The sequence below is a fragment of the Portunus trituberculatus genome, chromosome 22, assembly GCF_017591435.1.
Source record: "Portunus trituberculatus isolate SZX2019 chromosome 22, ASM1759143v1, whole genome shotgun sequence".
NCBI classification, from domain to species: domain Eukaryota; kingdom Metazoa; phylum Arthropoda; class Malacostraca; order Decapoda; family Portunidae; genus Portunus; species Portunus trituberculatus.
This window is the reverse complement of record NC_059276.1, coordinates 6,459,376-6,479,833: the sequence shown is the minus strand read 5'-3', so window position 1 is coordinate 6,479,833 and position 20,458 is coordinate 6,459,376. Positions and strand designations below refer to the sequence as shown.

Genomic DNA, 20,458 nt, shown 5'->3' with positions numbered 1-20,458 from the left:
TAAAATATTTTCACCGTTAAAAGTAGTATAATATCCAGCCACTTCGATTTCACAGGTATATAAAAATTATTAAATAGTATGAATGATCTCCTTGGGCATTCAAAAGTTACCGAGAACCGAAAACAAACTCATGAAAAATATTTATGTACAAAACAGAGCATTAAAACCTTAACACATCACAAACCTCTGTTAAGTCCATCCATGTTGACTTGATGAGTATGCTGACACACTTTACAGAATCTGAGCCACCTTGCAAAACATTCTAGAAGGAGCTATGCCATCACCACCAGATAAGACCAAATGAAAACAAAAACAATAATATCAACATTTAACAGGACTGAACACCATTATAAACCCTATATATTTGACTCAATGGCTTGGTTTCACACTTAAAAGAGCATATGTGATTTATTGAAATGATAGAGAATGAGTTAGAGCTTGAAATAAAAAATCCAATTATGGCGACCGGTAAATTTTACGCCACCAGATGGCTCTTACTTAGGCCATAAAACAGCACAAAACGCCACATATTTACCAGACAGAAGTACGGAAAACACTTCAAAAGTCACGAAAAACTCATAGAAACCCCCAAAACACAATGCAGACACTGAATAATGGAGTAGGAAGATATGAAAGCAGAGGGGATCTTGGCAGGGTCCGGGCGGGGTTGAGGTGGCGGGAACTTACCACCGCCACTTTATCTACTCACACCAATTTTAGGCAATGTGGAGTATATATGACCACCGGATAAAAACACCTTGAGAACTGGGCATGTGGCTTCATTCTGAGTCACGTCTAGCTTACAATAGGTGAAAATGAAGTAAATAATAGGTGATATGATAGAGACGATTACTTGTTTACCTTTCAATATCGGTCTATAATTGTCCGACTGTTTTTCACCAGGTAACAAAAAGCTAGAAAATACAAAAATTAAGGTCCATTCACATAGATCAGTGCCTTATCCGTCAATGGAATGCACAAACGAGAGAAAAAGGTTTAGAAATGGATAGATACATTGGTGCCGTTTCAAAAGCTCAAATGTTGACGCCGCTATTGTAAACAAATGGCCGGGCGGGCAACGGTAGTGTAGTGTTTCTGTTAAGTGTTTAGGCGTGTTAATGTGACTCTTGTGGGCTGTTTTAAGGTGAAGAGTAGTGGGGAGGCGTTTTTCTGTGCCATGTGAGCTGAGGTAAGGTGAGTATCAAGGCTGTGAAGTGTGAATTGGATAGAGGTGTGTGTGTGTGTGATTAAGGTGTCTGGCCGGTCTTCGTAGCTTTGCTCTTCTAGATGAAACAAAACTTGGGAACTATTTTGGCAGGTTCCAGCACCACCTTGAGCTGAGCCATGACTCGCATCGCCGCATTGAACGATTGGTCCCTGGGCAGCAGCGAGGAGGATGACGTGGGGCCGACCAGGGAGGCGCTAGAGGCTCAGGCAACTAAGTATTACAACGAGGCCATCAACTACCTGGCTCACGGCAATGATGAACAGGCACACCACCACTTCAGTCAGGTCCTGCAGAACCCCTATGTGGAGAAGGTGTGTCGCTGTGTTAGGTTAGGTTAGCAGACTATAAATATTAAGTTAGGTTATATTGTGCAGAACCGTGCATGTCGCTTTGTTAGGTTAGGTTATATTGTGCAGAACCGTGCATGTCGCTTTGTTAGGTTAAGTTAGGCTACTGTAAGGTAAGATTAGGTATATTAGGGTTACATTAAGTGAAAAGCTAGGGTAAGTATTTTGTATTTAGTTGTGTATGGAAATGCAGGAAGAAACAACATTAATGGTGAATAAAACATTAATAAAATAAGTTTATTGATGGTTTGTTAAGTCATGTATTTATAAATAGTAATACGTATGTATTTGAGAGATGTAAAGATGCTTTTTTTTTATATTATTTCCTTATTGTTGTTAGTTTAGTGAGATTTATTGATTTTAACTAACAAAATAATATTGAAACACACTCAAGAGACATAGAGAAATTATGCCATTATTACCATCAGGCAAACTGGCCAGAGGGAGGGCAGTACTTGGGCGGCACCCTCCCACAAGATGTGGCCCTCAAGTACTCCTGCCTCAAGAACCTTGGCAACCTGACCATCAAGCGAGGAGATTCTGAGCAGGCCACCAAGTACTACCTGGAGGTGAGACTATAGCTCCTGCTGGCCTGTTCAAATCTTGTGTACTTAAATAATTATTGTTAAAAGAAGGGAGAAAGTGAGAAAGTGCTTTGAAATATGTCAAATAGAAAGAAATTTAAGTCATTGATTGACTGATATAGTTTAATTTTTTTGTTCATTAGGATCTGTGTACTTAATTTGAAAACTGTTGTCCACTGCAGCTATTGTCACTACTACCACTTTTTATATATATATATATATATATATATATATATATATATATATATATATATATATATATATATATATATATATATATATATATATATATATATATATATATATATATATATATATATATATATAAAACTACTACAACCGGTATGTTTCAGGCAGTACAGCTGGACAACACAGAAGTGACGTTATGGCAGAGACTTGGAGCCTCGGCAATCAAGATCAGGGACTTTGAACTGGCATTGGTCGCTTTCCAGGAGGTATGTGTGTGTGTGTGTGTGTGTGTGTAATTCACTGTTTGATCTGCTGCAGTCTCTGACGAGACAGCCAGACGTTACCCTACGGAACGAGCTCAGAGCTCATTATTTCCGATCTTGGGATAGGTCTGAGACCAGGCACACACCATACACCGGGACAACAAGGTCACAACTCCTCGATTTACATCCCGTACCTACTCACTGCTAGGTGAACAGGGGCTACACGTGAAAGGAGACACACCCAAATATCTCCACCCGGCCGGGGAATCGAACCCCGGTCATCTGGCTTGTGAAGCCAGCGCTCTAACCACTGAACTACCGGGCCGTGTGTGTGTGTGTGTAATTCACCTCAGTCGCCTGCTGGTCACCCAGCCAGTCTTCCCCATTACAGAGCGAGCTCAGAGCTCATAGCCCGATCTTTGGATAGGACTGAAACCACATCAACACACAACACACCGGGAAAGCGAGGCCATAACCCCTCGAGTTACATATGTGTGTGTGTGTGTGTGTCATTATTAGTATTCATATTCATTTCATTCACTTTTCTTTCTTTTTTTTCTCAGGAGTTGATGTGGTGTTGGATTTTATATTTTTGTACGAATGTGTTGTGAAATCACCACACTAGTATATAAATCATTACTATTCTTGTTATTATATTGTTATTCTGTTATTGTACATCACCTAACCTAACTTAATCTTCTTTTCAGGGACTTAATGTGAACCCAAACCACTGGCCATGCATGGACCAACTGATGTCTGTGCTGTTTATCCTAGAGATGTACATGGACTGCCTGGGTCTGGCCATCTCCTCCCTCAAGCAGGACTCAAGCTACGTCAAGGCCAATGCTTTCAAGGATAAGATCTTTGAGTTGCAGCCATCACTGAAAGAGGATGTCAAGGGTTTCTTCTCAGACAGGTCAGTTGGTGTGAGGGTTAGTTTGAGCTTATAAAGGTTAACAAAGATCTATAGATGAAATTTGTGTCAGTGATTCTTGCTTGCTTTATGTAGTGAAAATATGGAAAATGTAAAGTGTATGTTATTTGCAAGTTTTTTTTTTTTTTTTTTTTTTTTTTTTCTTGTGATAAGCAGCGTTTATATAGACTAACAAAGATCTGTGAGTAAAGTTTGGGTTGATAATTCCCTCTTGCTTCTTTTGAGAGTATGGAAAGTGTAAAGCATAAGTTATTTGCGAGTTGTTTTTAGAAGCAGGGGTTTATGTGGGACTAACAAAGATCTACAAGTAAAGTTTAGGTTGATAATTCCCTCTTGCTTGTGTTATGTACTGGGAGTATGTAAAGTGTTTGTTATTTGATAGTCATTTTTCACTTCTTTCTCATAATAAGCAGGAAAAGTAAAAGAATTGCATTGTAACTCATTATTTCTAGTCTTTTTTCACTTGTTTCACTTTATAAGCAAGGTGAAAAAACATCTACATGGTTTCATTTCTTTTTCATATGGTAAAGGTGTAAAATTTAAAGACAGACTAATCCAATCCATATAAAAGAATAGAAATTAGTGTTTTAGCTATTTTTCTAGTCTTTGTGCTTCTGTCTCACTGTGATCTGTTATGTTGTCACCAGTGAGTCTTGAATAGCTTATTTTATTTCATTATTATATCTTCCTTAATGCCTCCTTTTCTGTAATACTTTAATCTCAGCTTTACCCTCAACTAAAAATCATCTGTATTTCACTATTTTCATTCACCTTTTGAGTTCCCATCTAAATTAATCTCATCTCTCAATCATCCTCCAGTCTTCTCAACTCTTCTACTAATCACCTTATCCTCTCCACAGCTCAATCCTTTTCCGCACTATTGATTATGATAAGGCAAAGGGGGAGAAGTTCATAGCTACCTGTGAGTCTTTACGTCCAGCCCCAAAGGTTCCTCGTGCTTCCTCCCCTTTGCCCAACCAGCGCCTGAGAGAGTCCCTACAGAGGCTGACATGGGAGAACCTTGCCCAATCCCTTATCAGCACTTATGACATTTTAGTAGAGGCTGATGGAATGGTACGGAGCTCATTATCACTTTACTTTTTATACTTAATTGTTTGAGGATTGAGTCAAGTTTGAATTGTTGATAGTATTTTGCTGCTGCTATCTCTCCTGTCAGGAATTTGCAGCTAACTTTGATGTACATTATGTGTTTAAACTTTTTGTAAAGACTTGTTAGAGGATTGAGTTAAGTGTGTATTGTTGATGGTGTTTTGCTACTAGTCTCTCTCTCTCCACACAGGAATTTGCAGCTAAGATTGATGTACATGATGCTTTGAGACTGAGGGAGGAGAAGAATGATGAGGCAAGAACAGATATCAATAAAGATACAGAAACACAGGAGCAGGAGGCAAAGGAGGAGTCAAATAGAGGCAAGGAAGAGATAAAAACCAGTGAGGCAGCAGACAATAGCAAGCAGAAACCAGAGCAAAGCAGTGGTGACGAATGCAGGACTGGCAATAAAACACCAACTAGCGATGAGAGACTAGAAGGAACAGCAGTGGATGTCTCGGAGAATTCATTAACACCTCGTAGAATATCAGGGCGCAGACACACCATTGAGTTAGGGGAGAGTCAGGACTCTTTCAGGGTTGCAGAGAAGCGGAGATCTTTGGACAGTGACACACAGAATGCAGAAGATGACTTGAAAGAGGAGAGGCAAGAAGATACAGGAGTTAAAGACAGGGATGGTTGTGAGCGTAAGAAACTGTGTGTGGGCACTCATGAGGAGCAGAAGGAGGGAAGTGCATTTAATATTAATGTTCCTAGTGCAGCTACTGATGGGATTACAAAGACAGCAGAGGCTCCCACTGTTGGTGATAGTGGTGCTTTAAGTGAGAAGAGTAGCTGTGAAAAGGAAGGAGCAGAAATGCCTACTAGTTTTCCACATTTTTCCAGACAAGAGAGTGTGAGTGATTCCAGGGATAAAACTGAAGCTGTGGCAGAGACAGAGACAGAGACAGAGAGGGATGCTGCACAGACTAGTGAACCAAAACCTCCTGCTGGGGAAGATGAGAAGACAGAGAGACCAGAAACCACAGAGGATGAGAAAGTAAAGGAAGTGAATGATGAAACAAGCAAACCAGAAAGTCAGCCTGCTCAAGAACCTTTAAGCACCAACATACTGAGTGGAAACCTTCAAGAAATCATAGAGAAAACCATTGGACCAGAGAACACTACAGTTGATGATCTCCAGCTGGAAAAGAGGAAGAACTACAACAAGAACAGATCAATGTAGAGAAACCCCAGATTGAAGGTGAGGTAGAAAGAGAAGTTAATCCTGAGGGAAAGGAAGGAATTAGCAATATGGACAGTGGTTTTAAGGAGCAAGAGGAAGGTGTAACTGAGGAACCCATGCTAATTGACCAGCCTGAGAGGGAGACTTACTGCGAGGAGGAGGAAGATAGACAAACTGGGGAACACCAAGAGAACCAGGCAATGATAACAGAGGAAGGAACTGAGGAAGAATTGAGAGGAGGAATCGAACAAGAGGAGCAGGTGGTAGAAACAGACATGATACAGATGCAAGTGGAGGAGGAGGAAGGGATGCTAGAGGAGGAGCCAGAAGTGGGAGTGGAGGGTGTGACGGAAACAGAGGAAGCGGTTAACACTCTCAAGGACATTATGGCGCTTCAACCCACGGAGATCCTTGGCCTTCCTGAACCAGATGAGTTTGATTATGGCGGTGAATATGTGGAGTACTTCGAGGGTGGCGTTTATGAAGACGATGACCTGGAGAACATGAATAACGACGGAACATACATAGGAGAGGGTGGAGAAGGTATTAGTGCCAGAGAACAGGAGCAGATGGAACAGATGGCTCTGGAACATCAGGAAATGAGTGAAAGAATACAAGAACCAGAGAATATGGAGCAGGAGGTGGACAATGCCGAACAAGTGGAAACCGGGGAGCGTGGGAGGCAGATGCAGGAATGGACATGGTGGATGGAGCTGTGGAGGGTATGGGGCAACAGGAGGCAGAGTTTGTGGGTCAAGATCATGTGGAGGGAGGAGGAGAGCAAGAGATAGCAGGGGAACAAGGAGAGAACCATGAGGAGTATAACCAGATGATGGAGAGGAACACTATGGAGGAAATGGAGGTGGAGAGAGATGAAGAATTGGAGGAAGGGATAGGAGGTGAGGAGAGAAGACAAGAACAGGAAGTCAGCCCTGAATCGTCACCTCCTAAGGCTACAGAGAAAGAGGAGAAGGAGAGTGAGGAGCAACCCAGCACAGTGAGGCAGACAAGGAACAGCACAGAGGACGACTCGACACGGAACGAGAGCGACAACAACCCAGAGGAAGCAGAAGGAAAGACCAGCAAACCCACCACCACTGACACAAAGACTGACAACAAGGAGCAGAAACAGGAAGTCACTGCTACCCCAGATACATCACAGCCACAGGGGAGCACTGCAGAGACTGGGAAGACCACACAGACCACTCCAGGCACTGTGAAGAAGCCAAAAAGACACAAGAGGGGTTTAGAGAGGGAATTAGAACAGCTGGACTATTGGGGAAGGCGGCAGGAACGTGATGCTAAAAGGAGAAGACGCACTATCTCCTCCAAGCTCCTGGGAAGTATTGAGGAGGCTGAATACCTTACCTGGGCAGACCTGCTGAAGAGTTTTCTGCCGTCATCCCTCCTGTGAGTGTCATCTTTTTGTGTTCTGGTTTTGTGAGTGGTTTATGTATGTATCAAGTCAGCTGTCACTCATTGGTTGGCTTAAAGTATAGTTCTCTCTCTGGTGGGAAGGATTAGTGTTCTTGGGTAGTCTGTGATACCTCAGGGGTTTATCCATGGCATATACTTGATACGTGAATTAGTAATGACTGTTGCTTATCATCTGGGTTTTGTTTTGCATTCACTTTGGTTTCATGAAATTTTGAGTTATTGAATGGATTGAGTATTATTAACTTAGTAAGAATAGATCTCTTATTAAATTGAAAGTATGGTGGGTTTTTGTAGAAAGATATCAATATGTTCTTTTGTCATATGAAGGTTTGCCCTACAGGAATGTTAATGTGGATGAGAGGAACAAGGCAAAGACACCACAGCCCCAACCATCTGTGTCTCAAGGTAATGATGTGTGTGTGTGTGTGTGTGTGTGTGTGTGTGTGTGTGTGTGTGTGTGTGTGTGTGTGTGTGTGTGTGTGTATCTGTCAGTATTGAACAGATGCTTTGGTCAGTCAACACCTGTACTAATTAACCTGTCATGGCTGTGTTAGTATAGCAACCTTTCTGCTTTCAGGGAAGACTGATGAGAAGAAAGATATTACTGCTATTACTGAAGGTACAAATAAGTCCAGCAGTCTCCCAGCAGCAGCTCCATCACCAGCACCACCACCAGCACCACCACCAGCACCAGCAGGCCTGAGTGGTGAGGGCAGCCACAGCAAAGGAGGCGAAGGAGAAACAGGAACAGGAGTGAGAGCAGACACACAAGAAGGCGACAAGAGTAACATGAAGGAAGAGGAGGATGTCCCTAAGCTCCTGCCTGACCCAAACACACAAGGGTCTTCAAGTAATGGAAAGTCTGCTTCAAGTAAGGCTGTTGTGGCAATGGAGGTTGATAAGGAGCCTGGAGTTGTGGGAGCCAGTCAGCCAGGAGATAAAGAGGCCAAGGTGAAAGAGGAGGAAGATGCAGAGGCTGAACTGAGAAGGAAACGAAAGGAGATCATTCTGTCACCTTTGTCGTCTGAAGAGGAGCAGGTGAGATGAAGAAAAAAAAGGAAATATTCGACATCCTAAAATCTTTCCTCTATTACTGTACTCGTTTATGACATTTTGCTTTCATTAATATTAAACATTTAAGTAGTATAGTGGTGGTAAATCTCAGGCTGACCCAGGAATATTTTTTTATTACTCTAATGTTTCCAGTAAAATATTTTTTAGATGAGAGATATCCACCTGTCTACTGCTTTCTATCTACTGTCCATATAACTCATTAACCCCTTTGATACTAGGACACAATTCTTACCTTGGGTTTGGGTATGATTACACCATTTTATTAACATTAGGTAGGGTTTATCATGGTCAAAAGATTATTGGCCACAGTCGTCACTATTTTAATCCCTACCTAAGTTTTGGAAGCTGTATAGAATTGCCAAGTAGTAACCATAATGAATATGTAACATCCCATGGTACTGAAGGAGTTAAACACTTGCTGCTTACAGATTGAAACTGATTAGGTATTTACTACTTAAAGATTGAAGCTCATTAAACACTTAAAGATTGAAGCTTATTAGAGACACTACTTGCAGGTTGAAGCTCATTAAACACTTACTATTTACAGGTTGAGGCGTTCCTTCTGTGTCACGAGGAGAACGGGGGCATCCTTCATCTATTGCAGCTTTGCCTCATCACCCTGTACAAAAAACACAGCAAGACCTGGCCCTCCCTGCCGGCCAAACTCTTCACTGAGATCTACCCTAGAGTGAGGTAAAGAGACCCAGACACTAGTTTATGACTCATCTTGGTCTAATGGCTTCTAGTTCAAAGGGTCTCAAAATTTACACTGAAGTAGGTATTATTTCTGTGAGGTGAGAAAGCTGGCCCAGACACTGTAATTCATGACTTATTTTTGTGTTGGTTTAGTGGTTTTCTATTTCAAAATGTCTCAGAATTTACCCTGGTGTACCTATCATTTCTGTGAGATGAGAATTCTGGCCAGCCTGTATTTTGGAAATGTCTGAATAGTATCTAATTGCAAGCTCCTTTAAGTTCTTGTATTGGTCTGGTTTCTAGTTTAAAGTGTCTCTATATATCAATCCTAGATTAGGTATCATTTATGTGAGGTGGAAACGCTGGCCAAGACACTGTGGTTTGTAAATTATGTTGCTCAAAGTCTCATTGTTACTCTAAGTTTACTACTTGCTTCACAGACCTATCTATTTTGCTCAAATAGTGTCTAATAACAATATCTAAGTTTACCCTGGAGGAACAATTATAATCTCTCTTGTTGCATGAGAGTGTGTTGACTGTTGAGTGATTCTTTTGTTGCAGGAACCACATGCCCAACACTATTTATATTTCATCTTGCTCAAATAACATCTAATTATAAGTTCTAAGTTTACATTTGGGGGGCAAGTATCATTCTTTTGGCATGGATGTGTATTGAGGTTTTGTTGTTGCAGGAACCACATGGCCCTCAAACCTACTTATATTTCATCTTGCTTAAAAAGTGTCTGATTACAAGTTCTAAATTTATGGTGAAAGAACAAGTATCATTTTTTTGTGTTGTTGCAGAAACCATGTGCCTCACAGATCAGCTCTCAGCCTTCAGGAGGACTGGGCGAGGCTTCACGAGGATGCCATGCTGTCCCTCACACACTGGGAGTTGGTGCTCAGTCTGTACCAGGTGGCCAAGCAGGACACTTTACACAGGTACTGCTTCCCCTTGGTGTGGGCTGGACATGTGCAATACTTCACTTTGTTGTTCTTGTTGATGTTGTTATCTATATCCTGTTATCTTGTGGTCTGTTTTGTTTTGAGAGATGTATTTCATGATTTTTTGTATTTAATGGCAGTGTTTGTGATTTAGAAGGAGTTTTATATTTTATTCTTCAGTTGCTTTTTTATTTTGTCCACTTGTTTTTATTTAGTGTGTTAGATGTGGAGGAAATTACCTTTTTTGTTTTTGTATTTTTCATGTTTTTATATTTTCTGTGCCTATAATTCAGAAGGCACACTCAATATAGACACTAGTGAGTATCTTTATCCCATTGCTTGTTTTTCCTTTGTGTTTGCAAATGCATTCCTTTCTTTTACATCTTTCATATCTGTATCTTTTGTCAGGTATTCTGCTCTTGTCACTTTATTGTCATTTCTTCAAATATCCACCAAATATTATAGTTATCATCACATTATGGAAACTCACACCACTCAAATGACAAACTACTAAGTATTTTCCAAAGATATTCCTTGTGTGACCTCACTGTTGCCATACTTTCATTCCATCCACTGTCCCTCAATTTTCATTCCACCCACTGTCTCTCTCGTCACCAACAAATACTTTCGTTCCACCCGTTGTCTCTCAACTTTCAATCCACCCACTGTCTCGCAAATTTCATTCCACTCGCTGTCTCTCCCCACCCACCAGCAAATACTTTCATTCCATCCATTCTCTCTCGCCACCAGCAAACACTTTCATTCCACCCACTGTCTCTACTAGCAAACACTATCATTCTACCCACTGTCCTTCAGCTTTTATTCCAGCCACTGTCCCTCCCCACCAGCAAACACTTTCATTCCACCCACTGTCTCTCCCCTCCAGCAAACTCAAGAACCCCTTCACTGGGTCGTGTGATCACCTGGATGACGACCTGGTGCACCTCACACTCATGCTGGGTCGTGGGGACGTGTGGGTGCAGGAGGCCCCTCAGTTCCACACACGCCTTCGCTGGCTGCAGGCTCAAGTGAAGGTGTGCCAGGACCAGCCAGAGGAAGCCGTCAAGTACTTGGAGCTGGTGAGAAGCTGACCTGTTGTGTGTGTGTGTGTGTGTGTGTGTGTGTGTGTGTGAGTGTTATTTTATGTAGGGCTCTGACAAGGATGACAAAAATGACAGTAAAAAAGGCTTATACTTAGACAAATCAGCCAAATCTTATCAAGTGATGTTTTGCAAGACCTGTGTCTGTTTTTTTTTCTTTTTCTTTCTTTTTTATACAAGAAAACACAGGCCTTGGGTAACAGAGAGGAAGGAAGATAAGGCCTCTAAGATAGTTCATATAGAAAAGCCAGAATATTGATCAGAATAATGAGAATAGATGTCTTGAAACGTTCCTCTTTAAATGGTACAAGTCATAGAAAGGGGAAAATACTAAATCAGTCTTAATAGAATGTGTTGGAAGTTTAGAATATACTTGTTGAAACATATGAATGATGACAAAGGAGGGAGTGAACCAAGTCTGTCAATTAAGTGTTGCATTCTCTATTGTGCTGTTGTGGTGGTGAAGGACAAGGGAAGGTGAAGATGAGAGCAGTGCCTTGTGATGGTGTTGCTTCCCTTTTGTAGTGTTGCATTCTCTGTCTTGTGTTGTAGTAGTGAAGGACAAGGAAAGGTGAGAAGAAGAGCAGTGCCTTGTGACAGTGCTGCTTCCCTTTTGTGGTATTACGTTTTGTGTTGTCATGGCGGTAAAGGACAAGGGAAGATGAGGAACAATAGCGCCTTGTGACAGTGTTGCTTCCCTTCCAGCTTCTCCTTGACCTGGACCGCCTGGCTGATCTGGACAAGGAGTATGTGGTGGAGTGTGCCAAGGCCGAGGGTGACCTGACACTGATCAACAACACTGAGGTCAGGCGACACCTCAACTTCCTGCAGAGGTGAGGTTCGATGTGACCTGGATGGATCATTTACATTTTTTTTTTTTTTTTTTTTTTCTCTCCTTATCTTTTAATTTTCTTTGTATTCTTATTTTAATTGCTTTATTTTTTTTTTCCTTTCTTTTCTTTTGTGTTTATTTTGATTTTTTATATGATCCCTTTTGTTGAATAGCATTGCATTGTGGGAGTCTGACCTTTTGATGGAACCCACTGATGTGAATTACAACTCTTTTATGTTCCACTGTCCCATTGTGTGATTCTTCTTGTGTATATTATCATTATGTAGTTATTTTCAACCTATAGCATGTCTTTTTCTTATGATCTGCACAGGTCACACATGCTGGAACAGGTGGTGGACAACTACACCTGTAACCGCTATCAGATGGTGGCTGAACTACTCACCAGCATCTTCCATGAGCCGCCACCCAAGGCCAGGCCTGGCGTCACCCTCCCCACACGCCAGACTCAGCTCGTCATCCTCATGGACTCCCTGCTCAAACTCAAGGACTTCAAGGTTTGTCAATTGACTTAATTAATTTATTGGATCTTTATTTGGAAGGTTCTGTTAATCTTGTGTTTCCATATATCTGGGCTACTGGTTTAAATTCTGCCTGGTTTCTTGGTGAATATATATTTTTTGTTCATGTTCTTTATTCGCCATCACGAATATTGTACTCTCAAGTTTATTTGGATTCGTTATTCCCACATGATAATCTGTATGGCTGGTTCAGGGGGTGCTGTCATGGGGTGCCCTGTCCCTGGCTGAGGCCCTGAAGCGCTACAACCGAGCTGAGGCTGAGGAGGAGAAGAACAGGTGGGCCAAAACCCTCATGATTATCACTGACTCCATCAACACAACCCTCGTCAAGGACATCACCTACTGTAAGTCTTTGAACTGTTATGTCAGTTTTGTAGTCTCTTATTTTGTATTCTAAGTTAAATGTAACCTCATTGTTTGTACCATCTTAATCAACTTGTCGAGTTTATCCTTCACTCCTTGCCCTTGTAAAAACTAGTGGAGAAAACTATAGCAGCAATGAAACTGTGCATCATCTTTAGCAACTTATAGGAGCTCTATGAACACTATTGTCTCATATTTCTGTGCTATTTTACCTTACTTGATCAGATCCTTTAACAGTTTTTGTGCAACACTTCTTACTTACATGATTGGTGTAACTCTTCATGTGACTTGAACTCATTTAAGAGGGAAGTTTCTTTTGGCTAACTCCCTCGGACCTATTCATGGATTAACATCTAAGTGGGCATTTTTGTTTAGTCTTTTTTGTTGCCCTTGACCAGTTTTCCCCTCCTACATAAACTCCATCATTGCAATACTATAAATTAATCAATCAATTATCTATATTTCCCAGATGAAGACTTGAATTGTGAGTCTCTTTCAGTGGAGAGTCTGGGCAGTGAAAAGCTGTTGGAGCTTGTGAACACCCTCATCCAGGTGTTGGTGGTGCAGCTGGAGAAACCTCAGAGTGTTCAAGTGTTGCCCCTGGAGACCCTGACACCCTGGATCCTGCTTCACCGCATGCTGTCCCATGAAGAGAAGCTGCTGAGACAGGCAGAGAACAAGCAGGAGGCAGCAGCGGCAAGAGGTGGGTGGAGATGCAAGGGAATAGTGAAGTGGGTGGGACTGCAGGAAGATAGTGAAGTGGGTGAGACTGCAAGAACATAGCGAAGTGGGTATAGCTGCAGGAAGATTGTGAAATGGGTATGGCTGCAGGAAGATAGTGAAGTGGGTAGGGCTGTGGGAAGATGGTGAAGTGGGTGGGACTGCAGGAAGATTGTGAAGTGGGTAGGACAGCAGGAAGATAGTGAAGTGGGTAGGGCTGCAGGAAGATTGTGAAGTGGGTAGGGCTGCAGGAAGATAGTGAAGTGGGTAGGGCTGCAGGAAGATAGTGAAGTGGGTGGGGCTACAGAACAGAAGCTTGACAGGGTGTGGATAGGAAAGGAAGGATAAGAAACTATCTTATCACTCACTGCTCATGTTAAATCTTTGCTTCAGTTTGAGAATTGTTCTGCATTACTGCTTGTCTTTTTCAGTTATGCAAAAGAATGATATCTCAACTTTTTGAAGATACAAGCAATGTCTTTCAGTATTAGTTGTCTAGAAACATAAAACTTCAGAAAATCATATAGGCAATCTTCATATACTCCATTCCATTACATAAGACAAACCTGGTGATGTAACTATTGAGGAACTAAGCCACCGTCTCACACTACCAGTCCTGTTATAAGAGATCGATTTAATAATGCAATAGAGTAACCATTCCATGAACCAACAGGCAGCAGCACCACCCAGCAGGAAGGCACCCAGGCCACAGACACATCAGGCTCCCCAGCAGAGGCAGACAGTGGTGAGGGGGCTGATAAGAAGGGCCAGGAGAAAGAATCATCCGAGGAGGAATCCCCGAGTGACAGCAAGGGTTCTGAGGTGCCATACCCTTCTACTCTCTTCCTCATCACAGCACACGATGAACTGGGAAAGTGAGTGAGAAAGACTTTATTGTTTTACTCTATTTCAATATCAGTACACAGGCTGCTATAGAACTAAAGGTAAACTAAAGGTAATAAATGGAGGCACTGGGTAAAAAAGTAAATTCTTGGGTATACATGGCAGGTAATAATTTTCAGAGTTGTTTTTTATAAGTTTTTGCTGCAAGATACTGCTTCAAGGGATTTTTAATTAGCTAACATTAACTCTTCAGTACTGGGACATATTTTCACTATGAGTTTTGGGTGTGGTTAGGCAATTTTATTACATTAAGAAGGGTCTATGGAGGTCTGAAGATTGATGGCCAGAGTCGTCACTATTTTAATTCCCTCATAAGCTTCTGAACCTGTTTAAAATCATGAGACAGTAAGCAGAATGAGGATGAAAATGCATCATGTTACTGATCGGGTTAACAACACTAGAAGGGGCATCTCTCAGTCTAGTTAAATGGAAATAGTATGGAAATTGCTAAATATTCTCTCTCTCTCTCACTCTCTCTCTCTCTCTCTCTCTCTCTCTCTCTCTCTCTCTCTCTCTCTCTCTCTCTCTCTCTCTCTCTCTCTCTCTCTCTCTCTCTCTCTCTCTCTCTCTCTCTCTCTCTCTCTCTCTCTCTCTCTCTCTCTCTCTGTGGTGCGGTGTGAAGGCACTCCTGGTGTTGCTACGATGATGGTGTTTTCCTCCTGTACTGCCTTGATGTGCTGGTGGGGGAACTGAGCCGGCCCCTGGATACACAGCACAGACAGCTGCTGCACCACACCCTTGAGCAGATCTCCTTCTGTCTCTACTCACATCCTTCTAAAAAATCAAAGGTTTGTAGTTGCTGTGTGTTACTCTTGTGTTTGGATTTTTATTTGACTTGGTATTTTAATTTGATAGAAGAATGTCCTTAATTCATTGTATTATTTACTGCTAAAGGACTTTCTTTTCTATCTCATTAATTGTGAAGATTGTCTTTCATTTGTGTGGGTGCTGCTGCAGGATGTTTCATTATACAATTCATGGTCACTGTCATTCCTCTCACGTTGATGTGCCTCGTGTACTGTCACCTAACAAGTGCTCGGAAGCCTTTTTTAATGTGTGACTTCTCATTTTCCAGCACAAGCATCTGAGAGACCATGGTGTGCCTCAAATAGCCCTGTGTTGGGAGCGTGCCCTGCAGCTCTACCGCTATTACTGCCCCACCCAACTGCCTGACTTCCAATCCTCACAGATTCCCTCCATCACCGATGATGTTGCTTCCTTCCTCAAGAGGTGAGTTGTGTTGCATGCTGTAATTTCTCAAATGGTAAGTTTCAAATCACAAAGCAATCATTCATGCAAATTTTTTTTAATGTGAATGGGCTAAGAGGGTTTTAGTTAAGTTATGTTATCTGAGCCAGTTTACTGTTTGCTCACTCTATCACCATGTATCTGTTGTGCCTCACATGTCCTGTGTTTGTCTTCCCTGCACCAGGATTGTTGCTCTGTTCCCCGATGAATCTCGGCCGGAGAACAAGGTGGGTGTGGTGGATGCCTTCATCAATGGGGAGGTGAAGGAGTGCAGTGCCCCGGCTGTTACTCCCCCAACAGAGGAGGTACGTGACTGCTTCTACCTGCTAGGCGACTACTACTTCAAAAACAAGGAATGGAACAATGCCATCAAGTACTACAAGACTGATGTAGTAATGAACCATGACCGCCTGGACTCCTGGGCACCTTTGGGCCTGGCAATGAAGGCCATCATGGAGACACAGCTCAACTCCTGCGAGGTGATTGAAAACGAGGAGGAGTTCTTTGCCATGGCCCAGCGAGGCACCCGCTGCTTTTGTCAGGCACTCAAGCTGGATGAATATCACACAAACCTTTGGGTGGAGTTTGGCGGTCTGGTCTACATGGTTCACTCCCACGCCTCACGTCTCCTGAAGCAAGACCTCAACCCAGACATCAGCATTGAGACCTTTGAGATGCTAGAGAAGCTGAAGGGGGAGATGCTGAGCCAGGCTGAGCAGTGCTTCACCCAGGCCCTCAAAATCCAGGAGGAGGGGTGGGATGATGACTGCCTGCCGGATGAGCGCTGGCTTCACTGCTACATGCTGGGGAAGGTGGCAGAGAAGAAGGGCAAGGAACCCAAGGTGATCTTAGAGTACTACATCAAGGCCAGCCAGCACTTGCATCAGATACAAGCAAAGTACCCAGCAAAGATCAATTACAACAGTCCACAAGAGTATTCAGTTGAGGCACTGGAAATGTACTACAGAATCCATGCATATATTCTTAAGTACCTGCAGGTGAAGGAAGGCAAGAGCGTTGAGAAGGAGGCAATAGACATCTTCACCAAGGTTCTGGATGAAATGGCAAAGAGTCCTTTTGTGCTATGCCAGGAGAAGAAAAAGTCATCCTCAGACACTGGAAGAATTGCCACTAGCGATCTGGGTAGTGTGACAAACAGCAACATTTGGGGCGAGCTGAGTGGTGGGCCGTCCTCAACACAGAAGAAGCAAGGGGAAGAAAATGGTTCCCCTGCAAAGCCTGCTGGAGATGATTCAGATGAGACAGAGAACATTGTGAAGGAGGTTGTTCATGACATTATTAGTGATGCTGTCAATATGTGTGACCAGCCCAAGGAGGACAGTGAGAGGAGGGCTGAAGGCAAGGACAAGGAGAAGGACAGTAGTGCAGGAGCCAAGGTGAGCAGCAAGGACAAGGACAGGCGGGAGAGTGACGATGACATTCTAGTAGTGGAGGAGAAGGTCATTGAGAAGTATGACCACATGACCATCATCCAGAGGTGCATCAATGCTCTCAAGCTCTGCCTGGTGCGCTTCCCACAGAACTACAAGGCGCTGTATCGCCTCGCCTATTACAACAACACCTCCAAGTTCCACAAGGACAGTAGCCGGGCAAGGAACTACATGCTGGGGTGTGACTTCTGGCAGCGCGTGGGGTACATGCCCGTCAATGGACTGTTCAACGAGCGCAAGGTGTGGATTCAGCAGCCCAAGAACTGCAACTTTTTCCACGGGGTGTGGCGGATACCAAACGACGAGGTGGACCGGCCGGGGAGCTTTGCCGCCCACATGTACCGCTGCGTGTCCCTCATACTGGACATTCTTCCCCAGCTGAAGGACTTCTATGCAGTGTTGCAGATTGCTCTTGCCTTGAAGAACTCTCCAGAGAAGGACAAGAAGTACCTGAGAGACAACGAACGAGAGCTGCTGTCGGAGCACGCCACACAGGTCGGTCTCCAGGCCATGAAGGACAAGTACAAGTTCCTGTTCAAGGGAAGCTCCCCGGCACACAACAACCGCCGCATGGCCTTCCTCCTCGACGTGTATCGCTCCTACAAGCAGATTAGCAGACACCTGCCAGGGTCTGAGCCTCACCTGGCCAAGATGGTGACAGAAACCTATGCTGGTTTGAGGGGCATTGAGCCAGACAGCAGGGCCAACCTCCTGCGGGAAGCCGACGCCTTCTGCAACAGAAACCAGCATGTGCAGCACCGCCTCCCTCAGTCCTCTGGCCCCGAGGCACCACCGAATATAAACAGAACACCATTCTCATCCCGCAGAGGGAGGCCGCCCGGCACGGGACGTGGCAGAGGGCGGGGCCGTGGCGCTCTGTACCCATCCCACACCACCCCTAACATGCTGGCCATACAAGAGGCCTACAAGATGTATGAGAATGTGGTCAACACCCGGGCAATATTGAACAACCAGAATCTGGATCGCTCTTCCATCTTCAAGCACCAGAAGGAGTTGGAATACTACCAGACTGAGTTGTCAAAGTACATGAGCATCCCCAGCGTCACCCAGTACTTCCGCGCCACGCTGGAGAGTGTTGGCATCATGGCCAAGGACAAACTGCCACCACCAACACCATCACAGTCTGTCTCCAAAGCTGCACCATCCACCCCATCTCCCAGCTCAAATGCTCCCAGTGCTCCCAGTGCTCCAAGTGTGGCAGCAAGCAGGATCACCCAGCCCACCTCCGTCCCACAGATCAGTGCACCACAACAGGCACCTCCCACCCAACCTAAACCTGTCAGCCTGCCAGGACGGTCACAGATTCCCGGCATCTCCATTACAACAGTTAACTCTCCCAAGACCACTAACACGTCAGTCAATAAATCCTTAAAGCCAAACATGTCAGTGACTGTCAGCCCAGTCAAGTCTTCCTGCCCCCCAGCACTCCAGGGGCGCGGCGAGATCTCTGTGATAACCGTCACACGTCCCTCAGGGGCCACCAGACCCTCCACCATCACTACCATTACCACCACCACCACTGCTGCCACTATCACCACAACCAGCAGAGTGAATCCAACACCCTCAGTGATAAAGACTCCCACTACTTCCCCTAAGCCTGTCCCCACACCCAGTGACAGTGGTGCCAGGGACCTCCCATCCACAGTGGCCAAGCTCCCAGCTGGCACCACCATCATCCACCCTCGTGACTCTCCCAACAAACCCTCTGGTCCCCGGCCACAATTGCAGGCACAAGCCAGACCAGCCAAGACTCAGAACATTGATTCAGCGCTGGATGGCCTCTCCAGCCCCATGAGGAAGGTGGCCGCTGACATCATTGCCACTGGTACAGGACCCACCACTACACGACCCAGTGGTGCCCCAAAACCTGTTTCTTCAACCGCAAGTCCCAAGCCTTCCCTGCCCAAGGGCATGACTATCACCCCAGCACCTAGAATCAAGAGCCACTCCAAGGTGGTCCAGCCTCCCCCCAGAACCACTGCCCCATCCACCACAGCCTCACCATCCTTTGCTGGGTCATTTTCTACCCCTGCCAGCAAGAGTGGCAGGGGAGGTGTGGGTGGCACCTCTGCCAGTGTCAGTGCTACAGTCATTGGTTTGGAGGGACGCCGCCCCATCCCCCCCTCTACCTCCCAGCCCAATAAACCAGTTCAGGTCACACAGCTCAGCCCTTCACAGCTCATGCAGCTGGCCTACAACAGCAGAGAGGGAGGAGGCAATATCTCAGGACTGCTGAATCAGTATTCCAAAAATGTCACGCGTCACAGCACCCCACAGACACCTGCCACCGCTCCCCGTCAGGTGGCCCCTGTGCCCCCTCCACAGAGGCCGCTATTAAGCAACCCTCAGCGAGACGTATCAGTTAGGCCGCCCCTCATTAAGCCACCGCCGCCACAGCAGCAGAACAAGCCAGACCAAGCCCAGCGGAGGTCTTCAGACGATATTATTGTGTTAGACTAAACTATCGCTTAATTTAATGTAATTAATTCTTGATCTTAATTATTATATAAGTCGTGGTCCTCGTTGTGATATTCTTCGTTTTTTACTGTAATAAAACATTTGCCATAGTAGTGAGATGTCTTTCTTCACACACACCACCAGGGTGTTGAGAGCGGCGGTCAGCGTTCCTCTCATTGCTTGCTGTGCCACTCTCCCCCCTCTCACCACCACCACCACCATTAGCGTGTGGGGTAATAGTACTCGGCCATGCTACACTGAGTGATGGGTGGTGACGGCGGGGAAAGTGGGTCACCGTACACCAAGACCTCCGTTTATGGTGCACCAAGAGTACTACTGGCACGCCGCACACCGCACACCAGCGGTGCTGCGCCACTCCCCTTACACGTACACATAAGTTACAGGGTGACTGAGTCAGATTGACGCCACGTACCCTGTGACACTTTCCATGGTGAAGGAGGAGGCAAAGCGTTCTCCCTGACCTGGCTCGCGGCGAGGTCCGGCCGCTGGTTCTGCCCCTGAATAGGTCAGTCTCAGCCTCAGGGATCTATGGAGATGAAATGAGTGAAAGGAAGGGCGTTGCACAAGCCTGCCTGGTTCATCAACATGCTCTCTCCACTAGGCTTTATTTATTGCCTTCAGCCACCACGAACACAGGCCCACACTACTTAGCCTTCTGTGCAGACAATGCCTCATCAGATTTAGGTGCATCATTTCATGATATTTATCAATTTCCTAATGACATGGTAATTTTTCATTGATTTGCGCTGATACTGTACAAGTTTGATTTATTGTTTTTTTCTCGTGATGTTTTCTACTATTTACACACAC

At 44.5% G+C, this 20,458-nt stretch overlaps 1 protein-coding gene across 1 annotated transcript; it reads left to right on the top strand.

Moving 5' to 3' along the window:
* Window positions 1-1,035: 1,035 nt before the first annotated feature.
* LOC123507428 (calcineurin-binding protein cabin-1-like) lies at window positions 1,036-19,740 on the top strand. The gene is given in 22 exon segments (XM_045260268.1): window positions 1,036-1,194; window positions 1,319-1,539; window positions 2,004-2,144; window positions 2,513-2,614; window positions 3,319-3,527; window positions 4,406-4,619; window positions 4,846-5,835; window positions 5,838-6,539; window positions 6,542-7,251; window positions 7,619-7,683; window positions 7,856-8,316; window positions 8,900-9,045; window positions 9,853-9,990; window positions 10,880-11,072; window positions 11,799-11,926; window positions 12,257-12,440; window positions 12,658-12,808; window positions 13,327-13,530; window positions 14,221-14,422; window positions 15,073-15,238; window positions 15,526-15,680; window positions 15,883-19,740. Coding segments are annotated over 21 exon segments (9,204 nt in total). The 5' UTR covers window positions 1,036-1,194; window positions 1,319-1,344; the 3' UTR covers window positions 19,631-19,740.
* Window positions 19,741-20,458: the final 718 nt, after the last annotated feature.